At 39.4% G+C, this 14694-nt stretch overlaps 1 protein-coding gene across 1 annotated transcript in view; it reads left to right on the top strand.

Moving 5' to 3' along the window:
* The first annotated feature begins 986 nt into the window (after positions 1 to 986).
* Positions 987 to 14694, top strand: part of LOC136310764 (RAD50-interacting protein 1-like) — a 31721-nt gene continuing 18013 nt past the window's right edge. Inside the window, exon 1 of the mRNA XM_066239675.1 lies at positions 987 to 1405. Coding sequence (XP_066095772.1) covers positions 987 to 1405 — 419 coding nt within the window. The remainder of the gene's footprint in view (positions 1406 to 14694) is intronic.

A 14694-nucleotide genomic window follows, 5' to 3' on the forward strand; every position in this document is an offset into this window, starting at 1 on the left:
CAGGCGCTAGAGTGGCTCTGGTAGCGACAGAGCAACGCCCCGGATGGGCAGAGCATCACCCCCTGGTGGGCGTGCCGGGTGGATCCCGGTCGGGTGTATGCGGGTGTCTGTCTGACTGCCTCCCCATTTCCAGCTTCAGAAAAATACAAAAAATAAATAAATAAAATTTTCTGGGAGGGCAGCAAGATGGCAATGGAATAGGTGGATGTTCCAGCTCCCACCTTCTAGAACCAAAGTGGATTACAACTTAATCATCTGGAAAAACCAACTTTGGACTAAACTAAGAGGATTCTATAACCAAGAACCACCAGAAAAACCACATTGAGACTGGTAAAAAGACGGAGACAGAGAAAGAGCGGCCCCTCTCCCAGGAGCGAGTGGTGGCCTGGAGGGACTCTCATAGCAGGGTGTGTTGCCCGGAGAGTTGTGGGTCCTCAACCCCAGGACTGGAGCCCCAGTCTAGAGCCCCAGAGTCTAGAAGAGGCATACAGACAATATTTAGCTGAGAAAAGAGCCAGGATAATGTTTGTGAGAGACAAAATTCTCAGACCCAGGCTTCGTCTTAAAGGGACCATGCAGAAAACCTTGTTCAGAGCCACTTACCCAAGGATCCGGGAGTGAAGAGTGCTGAGAGAACTGGAGTTGCCAGAGGAGAGTGTAATCTCAGAGGCACAGGAAAAGACACTTTGAGGGACAGCCACACTAACCCCCAGGGCTGAGTCACTCCCCAAATCTAAAGTGACCATTTTTCCTCCAAGAAGCAACACCAGTAAAGGGAATAAATTACCCAGCCCACCAGAGGCTCTCCTGCTCCAGTCAGAGCAAGCAGGTGCTTAGAAGCAGAAAGCATGTCAGGAACACAGGTAGTGAGTTCTGAGGTCTGTGCCACACCATCCCCCTCCCCACGCTGCTGAGTACTCGTCAGAGGACAGGCTGGCTGGCAGCAGCTGGCGTGACTGCAGGGGCTGGGTGGCCAGAGAACACGCATGCAAGCTCACCTGCAATGGAAGAGGCCTGGGTGGCTGCAGCAGCAGGCACCAGGGCGGTCCAAGCATGCTGGCGCAAATGAGCCCATAGCAGCAGAAACCGAGGAGCCTACAGCTGAGGCCAGAGAGCTTGAACACAAACCTGCCCATGGTGGCAGAAGCTGCAGCAACTGCAGTGGCAGAACAAACACGAGCACAAAAGGCCACTGTGGCAGCGGAATCCACAGCGACCATGGTGGCAATCCAAGCAAGTGCATGCAAGCCCGCCAGCAGCAGCGGAATCTGCAGCGACTGCAGTGGCAGCCCCAGCGTGGGCATGCAAGCACCAGCAGCAGCGAATGCCATGGCTACAGTAGTGGCAGGCCAGTGCCAGCAGCGCCCAAGCCAGAATGCCGAGGTGGCGGCAGCAGTGGTGACAGGCCAGAGGATAGATTGCATAGGGAACACAGTGGCCACATGCACTGGACTCCTGTAGCCACCTTTCTGAGGGCTGAAAAAGAAGAAAAATACAAAATAAAATAGAAAAAAAAAGTCTGGATAGGATGACACCTGAGATTAAGGGACAAGCCACATCCAATACCGTACCTAATCTCTGAATTACAGTACTGAGCCCAACAAGTAGCCAACAATAAGAGGTGACAGAAAGCAATCTCATGGGAACTTGAATTTTTCAACAAATTTCCCCCAGGCCAAGAATAGATAAAAGCTAGCCTACAAGTGAAGCTGATATTTATAATGGTGTCTGTAGCTCCAAAATGTTGATAAAGGCCAGTCATAGGTATTGACCCCCACTGATCTGTGCCAGGCTCTGACCAGAGAGTTCCAGGGCAGGCACATCCAGCAGCCAGAGATGGAGAGCATCAGTTCAGGACCAAACAATCCTTGATAGAGTGGTATCTTAAGGAAGGGCACTTCACACCTGAACCAGCTAACACATAGAAAACTCCAACACAAATAGCAAAAAGAACAGTGACAGCAGAAAAGTAGCCCACAGCAGATAACAAAAAACAGCTGATATCAACCCAAGAAAATCTAGAAACAACACAACTGGAAATTGGAGGCAGACAATACCAACCCTTGATTCAACTAGCTACACAAACAACATACTCAACCGAGGAGTCTATACACAGACAAAATGGGAAGACAAGAAATGCAATACAAATGAATCAACAAAAGAAATCCCCAGAAAAAGAACTGAATGAGATAGAAACAACCAAATTACCAGATGCAGAGTTTAAAATAATGATTATTAGGATGCTCAAAGATCTGAGAGCAACAATGGATGGACATAATGAGCACCTAAATAAAGAGATAGCAAACATTAAACAAGACAGTGAAATCATAAAAAAGAACCAGTCAGAAATGACAAATACAATATAAGAAATGAAGACTACACTGAAAGGAATTAAAAGTAGACTGAATGAAGCAGAGGATTGAATCAGTGACTTAGAGAACAAGATAAACAAAAGCAGAATACTAAAAAGAAAAGATGCTCAAAAAGTTTGAGGAAACTCTAAGAGCTCTGTGACAACATGAAGAGAAATAACATCCGCATCATAGGGGTTCCTGAAGGAGAAGAGAAAGAATAAGAAATAGAGAACATGAATGAAGAAATCATAGCTGAAAATTTGCTAAATTGATGAAGGAAGAAGTCACACAAGTTCAAGTAGCACAGAGAGTCTCATTAAAGAGGCATCCAGGTCCTGGCCAGTTGGCTCAGTGGTAGAGCATCGGCCTGGCATGCGGGAGTCCCGGGTTTGATTCTCGGCCAGGCACACAAGAGAAGTGCCCATCTGCTTCTCCACCTCTCTCCCTATCCTTCCTCTCTGTCTCTCTCTTCCTCTCCTACAGCCAAGGCTCCACTGGAGCAAAGTTGACCCAGGCTCTGAGGATGGCTCTGTGGCCTCTGCCTCAGGTGCTAGAATGGCTCTGGTTGCAACAGAGCGACACCCTAGATGGGCAAAGCATCGCCCCCTGGTGGATCCCAGTCGGGCACATACAGGAGTCTGTCTGACTGCCTCTCCATTTCCAACTTCAGAAAAATACAAAAAAAAAAAAAAGAGGAACCCAAAAAGGCCTACACCAATACACATCATAATTAAAATGACAAAATTGAGGGATAAAGAAAGAATACTAAAAGCTGAAAGAGCAAAGCAGTCAATTACCTACAGAGGAACCCCCATAAGGATAACATCCAACTTCTCAACAGAAACACTACAGGCCAGAAAGGAATGGCAAAAAATATTCAAAGTAATGCAAAACAAGAGCCTACAACCAAGACTTCTTTATCCAGCAAGGCTATCATTTAAAATTGAAGGAGAAACACAAAGCTGCCCAGACAAAAAAAAAACCTCAAGTAATTCATTACAATCAAGCCAATGCTGCAAGAAATGTTAAGAGGTCTATTGTAAACAGAACAAAGAGAGAAAAAATATCTAGAAAAAGAAGAATGTAGATTTAAAGAATAAAAAGGCAATAAACAATTACATATCAATAATAACCTTAAATGTAAATGGATTAAATGATCCAATCAAAAGACATAGGGTAGCTACGTGGATAAGAAAGCAGGACCCATACATATGCTGTCTACAAGACACTGAAAGTGAAGGGATGGAAAAAATATTTCATGGAAATAGAAATGAAAAAAAAAGCTGGGGTAACAATACTTTAAAAAAATAGACTTTAAAACAAAGGCTATAGTAAGGAATAAAGAAGGTGACTACATAATAATAAAGCAAGCAATCCAACAGGAAGATATAACCATTATAAATATCCATGCACCTAATACAGGAGCAGCTAAATTTATAAAGTAGATTTTGATGGACATAAAGGGCGAGATCAACAGTAATACTATAATAATAGGGAATTTTAATAGCTCATTAACATCAATGAATAGATCCTCAAGAAAGAAAATTTATGAAAAAAACAGTTGCCTTAAAGGACACACTAGATCAATTCAATTTAATAGATACCTTCAGAACCTTTAACATTAAAGCAAAAGAATATACATTCTTATCAAGTGCTCATGGTACGTTCTCTAGTATAGACCACATGTTAGGACACAAAATGAGTCTCAATAAATTTAAGAAGATGAAATCATATCAAGTATCTTCTCTGATCACAATGGCAAAAAAACTAGAAATCAACTACAGTAAAAAAACTAAAAAACACTCAAACAATTGGAGACTAAACAGCGTGTTATTAAATAATAAATGAGTTAACAATGAGAGCAAGGGAGAAATCAAAAAAAATTTTGAAGCAAACAAACATATAACAATTCAAAATTTATGAGACACAGCAAAAGCAGTCCTGAGAGGGAAGTTCATAACATTACAGGCATACCTTAAGAAGCTAGAAAAAGTGAAAATAAAAAACCTAACCTTACATCTAAAAGAACTAGAAAAAGAACAACAAGCAAAGCCCAGAGGAAGTAGAAGGAAGGAAATAATAAAGATCAGAGAGGAAATAAATGACATAGAGGCTAAAAAAAACAATACAGAAGATCAATGAAACCAAGAGCTGGTTTTTTGAAAAGGTAAAAAAGATTAATGAATCTTTAACCAGACTCACAAAAAAAAAAAAAAAAAAGGAGAGAGAGAGAGAGAACTCAAATAAATAAAATCAGAAATGAGAGTGGCAAAGTAACAACTGACACAGCAGAAATACAAAGGATTGTAAGAAAATACTATGAAGAACTGTATGCCAAAAAAGGAGACACCCTAGGTGAAATGGACAAATTCCTTGAAACAAATTCCATAATAATCTTTCAAAAATTAATATGGAAGAATCAGAAAACCTAAATAAACCAATTATTTCAAATGAGATTGAAAGAGTTATCAAAAAACTTCCAACAAATAAAAGTCCTGAGCCTGATGGCTTCACAGACAAATTTTACCAAATATTCAAAGAAGAACTAACTCTTATTCTTCTCAAGCTATTTCAAAAAATTCAAGAGGAGGGAAGACTTTCAAGCTCCTTTTATGAGGCGAGCATAATCCTCATTCTAAAACCAGGCAAAGACACTACAAAGAAAGAAAACTCTAGGCCAATATCCCTGATGAATTTAGATGCTAAAATTCTCAACAAAATATTAGCAAAATAAATCCAGCAATACATGAAACAAATCTTACATCATGATCTAGTGGGATTTATTCTGGAGAAGTAAGGCTGGTACAATATTTGCAAATAAATGTGATTCATGACAAAAACAAAAGGAAAAAAAATCACATGCTAATATCAATAAACACAGAAAAAGCATTTGATAAAATCCAGCACCCATTTATGATGAAAATCCTCAGCAAAGTGGGAATACAGGAAACATCCTTAACATGATAAAGGCCATCTATGACAAACCCACAGCCAACATCATAATCAGAAACAAGGCAGGGGAAACCACTTTCACCACTCTTATTCAACATAGTTCTGGAAGTCCTAGATACAGCAATCAGACAAGAAGAAGAAATAAAAGGCATCCAAATTGGAAAAGAAGAAGTAAAACTATCATTATTTGCTGATGACAAGATACTATACATAGAAACTACTGGACCTGATAAAGAAACTCAGCAATGTGGTAGGATATAAAATTAATGTTCAGAAATCAGTGGCATTTTTATACAGCAACAATAAACTGTCTGAAAGAGAAATTTAAAAAAATAATCCCCTTCACTATTGCAACAAAAAAAATACAGTACCTAGTAGTAAATTTAACCAAGGAGGTTAAAGACTTGTACTCAGAAAATTATAAAACATTGATAAAAGAAATCAAAGAAGATATAAACAAGTGGAAGCATACACTGTGTTCATGGATACGAAAAATAAACATCATTAAAATGTCTATATTACCCAAAGCAATTTATAAATTCAATGCAATTCCTATTAAAATACCAATGACATACTTCAAAGATATAGAATAAATATTCCAAAAATTTGTATGGAACCAGAAAGAACACGAATAGCCTCAATAATCTTGAAAAAGAAGAATGAAGTGGGAGGTATCACACTTCCTGATATCAAGTTATACTACAGGCCATTGTACTCAAAACAGCTTGGTACTGGCATAAGAAGAGGCATACAGATCAATGGAACAGAACAGAGAACCCAGAAATAAACCCACACTTATATGAACAATTGATATTTGACAAAGGTGGTAATAGCATACAATGGACTAAGGACAGTCTTTTAAGAAATAGTGTTGGGAAAATTGGACAGGAACTTGTAAGAAAATAAAATTAGACCACCAACTTATACCATTCAAAAAATAAATTCAAAATGCATAAAAGATTTAAATGTAAGTCAGGAAACCATAAGCATCTTAGAAGAAAACATAGGCATTAAGCTCTCCGACATTTTTTGCAGCAATATATTTGCTGATTTATCTCCACAGGCAAGAGAAATAAAGAACAGGATGAACAAATGGGACTATATTAAGTTAAAAGTCTTTTGCACAGCTAAAGACAATATGAACAGAATAAAAACACAAATCACACAATGGGAGAACATATTCAACAATACGTCTGATAACCAAAATGTATAAATAACTTGTAAAGCTCAACACCAGGAAGGTAAAAAGTCCAATCAGAAAATTGACAAAAGGCCTTGGCCGGTTGGCTCAGCGGTAGAGCGTCGGCCTGGCATGCGGGGGACCAGGGTTCGATTCCTGGCCAGGGCACATAGGAGAAGCTCCCATTTGCTTCTCCACCCCACCCCCCCTCCTTCCTCTCTGTCTCTCTCTTCCCCTCCCGCAGTCAAGGCTTCATTGGAGCAAAGATGGCCCGGGCGCTGGGGATGGCTCCTTGGCCTCTGCCCCAGGCGCTAGAGTGGCTCTGGTTGCGGCAGAGCGACGCCCTGGAGGGGCAGAGCGTCGCCCCTGGTGGGCGTGCCGGGTGGATCACAGTCGGGCGCATGTGGGAGGCTGTCTGACTGTCTCTCCCTGTTTCCAGCTTCAGAAAAATAAAAATAAAAATAAAAGAAAATTGACAAAAGAAATGAATAGACACTTCTCCAAAGAGGACATACAAATGGCCAATAGGCAGATGAAAAAATGCTCAAATCACTAATTCTTAGAGAAATACGAATTAAAACCACAATGCGATACCACCTCACACTTGCCAGAATGGCGTTCATTAATAAAACAACACAGAATAAGTGCTGGCGAGAATGTGGAGAAAAGGGAACCCTCCTGCACTGCTGGTGGGAATGCAGGCTGGTGAAGCCACTGTGGAAAAAAGTATGGAGATTCCTCAAAAAATTAAAAATGGAACTGTCTTTTGACCCAGCCATCCCACTTTTAGGAGTATATCCTATGAATACCAAATCATTTATTTAAAAGAAGAAATGCATTCCCGTATTTATTGCAGCATTGTTTACAATAGCCAAGATCTGGAAACAGCCCAAGTGTTTGTCAGTGAACAGGTGAATTAAAAATCAGTGGTACATATACACAATGGAATACTATGTGGCCATGAAAAAGAAGGAAATTTTACCTTTTGTGACAATATGGATGGACCTGGAAAGTATTATGCTAAATGAAATAAGCCATGCAGAGAAAAAAATATATATCAATGACCTCACTCATATGAGGAATTTAATGAACAATGTGAACTGAGGAACAGAATAGAGGTAAAGGCAGATTCAAAGGGACCAGAGGGAAAGTGGTCAGAGAGAAATTGGAGGAGAGGATGGGATTAGAGTAGGGAATGAGATTAGTGAAATTATATGTACATAACACAGCATTATAGAGAGCAGGACAGAAAATCCTGAAAGGAAGGGAGGAGGGCATTGGGGGGGAGGAGACAAGAGGGTTTTCAAGGGGAACACAGAGGTTGGAGGGAGGGAAATATATTCAGTGGGACTCTTGAATCTATGTAAGCACAATAAATTAAAATCTATTAACAATAAATAAATATATAAATAAATATTTCTGCATAGTGAAAGTACTGTAAACAAAGTCTAAACCTTGAAAAAATATTGTACTTATATCACAAATGACTGGTTTTATTAATATATACTATATAGAGAGCTCCTACACATCAATAAGAAAGGCACTAACCAATAATTAAAATTCTTCTGAACTGCAAAGGAAACCATCAACAAAATGAAATGGCAACCCAGTGAACAGGAGAAAATATTTACAAGTCACATATCTGATAAAAGGTTAATATTCAAAATATACAAATAACTCATAGAACTCAATAGTAAAAAAAGCAGAGGATTTAATTTTAAAACTGGTAGAAGATTCTAATAGACACTTTTCCAAAAATGACATACAGCTGGCCAACAGGTACATGGAAAGATGTTTAACATGACTAATCATTAGGGAAATGCAAATCAAAACCACAGTGTTATCACCTCACACCTATAAGAATGACTATTACCAAAAAGGCAACAATGGGTATCAGTAAGGATGTGGAGAAAAGGGAACCCTTGTGCACTGTTGATGGAATTGTAAACTGGCACAGCCACTATGAAAAAAGTATGGAAGTCTTTCAAAAAAATTAATAAGAAGAACTATTTCTGGATATTTATCTGAAGAAAACGAAAACACTAATTTGAAAACATATATACACCCCTATGTTTATTGCAGCATTATTTACAGTACCCAAGATATAGAAACTACCTAAGTGTCCATTGATGGATGAATGCATAGGGAAGATATAGATATGTACCTGAAAAAGAATGAAACTTTGCCATTTGTGACAACATGGATTGGTTTTGAAGAAGTTATGCTACATGAAATTAGTCAGAAAACACCAAATACTATATGATCTCACTTATACGTGTAATTTTTTTTACCAAGCTAATAGATACAGAAAACAGATTGGTTGTTGCCAGAATGTGGCAGGATGGACAAAATGGGTAAAGGGATTAAAACTTAAAAACTTTTTAAATTTTATTTTTAATTACAGTTTACATTCAATATTATTTTGATTTAGTTTCAGGTGTACAACATAGTATATATTTAGATGATCATACACTTCACAAAGTATTCTGATCAATATTTCTAGTACCCATCTGGCACCATACCCAGTTATTTACAATAATATTGACTATATTTCCTTTGCCCTACTTTATAGCACCATGAGGAACAAACACTTTTTTATAAAAGTGAAACTACGGCCTAGCGTGTGGAGGACCCGGGTTCGATTCCCGGCCAGGGCACACAGGAGAAGCGCCCATTTGCTTCTCCACCCCTCCGCCACGCTTTCCTCTCTCTCTCTCTCTTCCCCTCCCGCAGCCAAGGCTCCATTGGAGCAAAGATGGCCCGGGCGCTGGGGATGGCTCTGTGGCCTCTGCCTCAGGCGCTAGAGTGGCTCTGGTTGCAATATGGCGACGCCCAGGATGGGCAGAGCATCGCCCACTGGTGAGCAGAGCGTCGCCCCTGGTGGGCGTGCCGGGTGGATCCCGGTCGGGCGCATGCGGGAGTCTGTCTGACTGTCTCTCCCCGTTTCCAGCTTCAGAAAAATACAAAAAAAAAAAAATAATAAAAAAAAAATAAATAAATAAAAGTGAAACTAGATTTACAAATAATCAATGAAAGAAATTGCAACAAAAAATATTGATTGTTTTGACCATATATATATATATATATATATATGTTTACCTGTTACAAAATGTATCACAAAAGAAAGTCATTTTGCAATGAGCAAAATAAAACATTATTGCAGGCTTTTTTTTTTTAAGATTTTATTTATTCTTTTTAGAGAAGAGGGGAGAGAGAAGGGAGAAGAGCAGGAAGCATCAACTCCCATATGTGCCTTGACTGGGCAAGCCCAGGGTTTCAAACCGGCAACCTCAGCGTTCCAGGTCGACGCTTTATCCACTGCGCCACCACAGGTCAGGCTATTGCAGGCTTTTAATGTGCTAAATGCTTTACATATACATACAGTTTTCCTTTGGTATCCATTGAGAAATTGGTTCCAGGACACCTGAAAATAAAATAGTCAACTGACATGCAAGTCCCTTATATAAAATGGTAGAAGGCTCTGGCCAGTTGGTTCAACAGTAGAGCATCAGCCTGGCATGTGTAACTCCTGGGTTCAATTCCCAATCAGAACAAACAGAAGCAACCATCTACTTCTCTGCCACACCCCTCCCTTTCTTTCTTTCTCTCTCTCTCTCTCTCTCTGTCTCCCTTTGTTTTCTCCTCCCACAGCCATGACTCAAGTGGTTTAAGCAACTTGGCACCCAGCACTGAAGATAGTTCAATGGCCTGGCCTTAGGCACTAAAATAGTTCAGTTGAAAAAAATACTATGAAGATCTATATGCCAAAAAAATTGGACAACCTAATGAAATAGATAAATTCCTAGAAACATACAATCTTCCAAGATGTATTCTTGAAGAATCAAAAAAACCTAAACAGGCCAATTACAACAAATGAAATTGAATCAGTTATCAAAAAACTCTCAGTAAACAAAAGTCCTAGAGCAGATGGCTTGACAGACAAATTTTATCAAACATTTAAAGAAGAACTAACACCTATCCTTCTCAAGATAGTTCAGAAAATTCAAGAGACAGGAAGACTTCCAAGCTCCTTTTATGAGGTAAGCATTATTCTCATTCCAAAACCACTGGCCTGTGGTGGTGCAGTGGCTAAAGCATCAACCTCTGACTCCAAAACCAGGTAAAGACAACACAAAGAAAGAAAACTGGAGGTCAATATCTCTGACAAACATAGACACTAAAATTCTCAACAAAATATTAGTAAACTGAATCCAGCAATACATTTTAAAAAATTATACATCATGATCAAGTGAGATTCACTTCAGGGAGGCAAGCCTGGTGGTACAATATTTGCAAATCAATAAATATGATTCATCACATATACAAAAAGAAGGAAAAATAACCACATGATAATTTCAATAAATGCAGAAAAAGCATTTGATAAAATCCAGCACCCATTTATGATTAAAACTTTCAGCAAAGTGGGAATACAGGGAACATACCTCAACATGATAAAGGCCATCTATGACAAACCAACAGCCAACATCATACTCAATGGACAAAAATTAAAAGCAATCCCCTTAAGATCAGAAAAAAGGCAGGGGTGCCCCCTTTTACCACTCTTATTTAACATAGTCCTGGAACTCCTAGCCACAGCAATCAGACAAGAAGTAGAAATAAAAGATCCAAAAAGGGAAAAAAGAAGTAAAACTATCAGTAATTGCTGATGACATGATACTGCAGATAGAAACTCTTAAAGTCTCAGTCAAAAAACTACTAGACATGATAAGTGAATTTGGCAAGGTGGCAGGATATAAAATTAATATTCAGAAATCAGTGGCATTTTTATACACCAACAATAAACCATCTGAAAGAGAAATTAAAGAGACAATCCCCTTCACTATTGCAACAACAACAAAAAATGTATCTAGGAGTAAATTTAACCAAGGAGTAAAAGACTTGTACTCAGAAAATTATAAGACATTGAAAAAAAATCAAGAAAGATACAAACAAGTGGAAGCATATACCATGTTCATGGATAGAAAGAATAAACATCATTAAAATGTCTATATTACCCAAAGCAATTTATAAATACTATGCAATTTCTATTAAGATACCAATAGATTTCTTCAAAGACATAGAACAAATATTCCAAAATTTTATATGGAACCAAAAAAAAATGAATAACCTCAGCAATCTTGAAAATAAAGAATAAAGTGGGAGGTATTACGTTTCCTGATATCAAGTTAAACTGCAAGGCCATTTAAATCAAAAGAGCTTGGTACTGACATAAGAAGAGGCATACAGATCAATGGAACAGAACAGAGAACCCAGAAATAAATCCACATCTTTATGATCAATTGATATTTGACAAAGAATATAAAAACATACAATGGAGTAAAGACAGTCTCTTTAATAAATGGTAGTGGGAAAATTGGACAGGTATGCAAAAAAGTGAAACTAGACCACCAACTTATACTATTCATAAAATAAACTGAAAATGAATAAAAGACGTAAATGTAAGTCCTGAACTCATAAACACATTAGAAGAAAACATAGGCAGTAGACTCTCCGATATCTCTCATAGCAATATTTTTGACAATTTATCTCTATGGGCAAGTGAAATAAAGGATAAAGTAAACAAATGGGACTATATCAAACTAAAAACCTTTTGCAAAACAAAAGACACCATTAGAGACCAGAAGATGGTGAAGTAGGCAGACATTCCAACTCCCACCTCCCAGCAACAAAGTGGATTACAACTTAACTTGGGAAAAATCATCTTAAAAAACCAACTTTGGACTAAACTAAGAGGAATCTATAACCAAGGATCACTGAAGAAACCACACTGAGACTGGTAAGAAGGGTGGAGATGTGGAAAGGGCTGCCTCACTCCCAGGAGCAAGCAACAATCCAGAGGGTCTCTCACAGTGGGGTGGGTTGCCTGGAGAGTTGTGGGCCCTCAGCCCCAGGACCAGAACCCCAGAATAGAGCCCCAAAGACAAGAAGAGGCATACAGACAGTATTTAGCTGAAAGAAGATCCAGGTTACTGTTTTCAAGAGAGAGACAGAACTCTCAGACCCAGGCTCCATGTAAAAAGGACCATACAGAAACTTCATTCACAGCCAGTTAGCTGGGCCTCTGAGAGAGTGGAATGCTGAGAGGACTGGAGTTGCAAGAGGAGAGTGTAATCTCAGAAGCTCAGGAAGATACTGTGGGGGAAAGCCAACCTGTGTTGGGTCACTCCACAAATTTAAAGTGGCCATTTTTCCTGGGAGAAGCGACGCCAGGAAAGAGAAGCAATTACCCCGCCCATCGGAGGCTCTCCTACTCCAGTCAGAGCAAAGAGTCACTTAGAAGTAGGGGGTGAGTCAGGGACACAGGCTTTCAGTGCTGAGGTCAGGGCTACACCGCTTCCCCCCACGCTGCTGAGCACCCTACAAAGGGTGGGTGGGCCAGGCCATGGCATGGTGACTGAATACTTGCAGTCATAGGGGCAGTGCCTAACAAGGCGGCCCTTGCACCCATGGGAGCCGAGCCAGGCAAGGCATCCCATGTGGTGGACCATGGGGTGACCTGCTTGGAGGCCCATGAGCCCACATATCTGGTGGTGCTGCTGCCTTAGCGCCCAAATAGGCGACTAAGGCGGCAGGCCAGCAGACAGACCACAGCTTGGGAATACAGAGGCCAAACCCACTACCCAAGAGTAGATAAAAGCCAGCCTAGGAGTATAGCTGATATTTACATCAACACCTAGGTCCAGCAGAGGCAGCCATAAATTCTAAACCAGCTGTAGTTCAAAGAAGATTGCTAAGGATCTGTCATAAGCAGTGACCCCCATTGGTCTTTGCCAGGTTTGGGCCTGTTGGTCAAGGGCTAGCATATCCAGCAGCCAGATAAGGAAAGCATCAGCACAGGACCTAACAACCCTAGTTAAAGTGGTATCTTAAGGAAGGACAATTCACACCTGACCCAGCTAAGGCATAGAAAACAACAACACAAATAGCAAAAAGAGCAGTAGTAGCAGACAAGTAGCCCACACCTGATTACAAACAATAGCTGAGGCCAACCCAAGATCTAGAAACAACACAACTGGAAGCTGGAGGGAGACAACACCACCCTATACTCAGCTAGCTACACAAACAGCACACCCAAAGGAGCAGTCTATACACAGACAAAATGGGAAGACAGAGAATTGTGATCCAAATGAGTCAACAAGAGAAATCCCCCAAAAAAGAACTGAATAAGATGGAAATAACCAAGATACTGGATGCAGAATTTAATATAATGATTGTTAGGATGCTCAAGGATCTTAAAACAACAATGTGTGGGCATAATGAGAACCTAAATAAAAATATAGCAAGCATCAAAAAGAACATTGAAATTATAAAGAAGAATCAAACAGAAATAAAAAACATAATATCAGAAATAATGATCACACTAGAAGGAATTAAAAGCAGGCTGGATGAAGTCGAGAACTGAATCAGTGATTCAGAGGACACGATAAGTGAAAGCACAAAAGCAGAACAGAAAAAAAAAGAGGCTCAAAAAGTCTGAGGAGAGAGGAAGACAATTTGACTTTGGGTGAGGGGTATGCAACACAATGAATTGTCAAAATAACCTGGAGATGTTTTCCTGAACATATGTACCCTCAGAAAGAGACAGATCAATTCACCCCATTAAAATTAATAATAAAAAAAGTCTGAGGAAAATCTAAGAGAGCTCTGTAAAAAGGTGAAAAGAAACATCTGCATAATAGGGGTTCCTGAAGTAGAAGAAAAAGAACAAGGGATAGAGAACCTGATTAAAGAAATTATAGCTGAAAACTTCCCTAAATTGATGAAGGGAAAAGTCACACAAGTTCAAGAAGCACAGAGAATCCCATTAAAGAGGAACCCAAAAAGACCTACACCAAGACTCATCATAACTAAAATATCAAAGCTAAAAGATAAAGAAAGAATATTAAAAGCTGCAAGAGAAAGCCCCAATAAAGATGACATGCGATTTTCAACAGAAACACTTGAGCCCAGAAGGGAATGGCAAGAATATTTAAAGTAATGCAAAACAAGAGCCTACAACCAAGACTTTTTTATCCAGCAAGGCTATAATTTAAAGTTGAAGGTGAATAAAAAGCTTCCCAGACAACAAAAACCAAAAACTCAAGGAATTAATTACAACCAAATGAATACTGCAAAAAATGTAAGAGGCCTGTTGAAAACATAAAAAAAGGGGGGGGGGGGAATCTAGTAAAAGAGAAATGTAGATTT

Source organism: Saccopteryx bilineata, chromosome 7 (genome assembly GCF_036850765.1).
Source record: "Saccopteryx bilineata isolate mSacBil1 chromosome 7, mSacBil1_pri_phased_curated, whole genome shotgun sequence".
Classification (NCBI taxonomy): Eukaryota; Metazoa; Chordata; class Mammalia; order Chiroptera; family Emballonuridae; genus Saccopteryx; species Saccopteryx bilineata.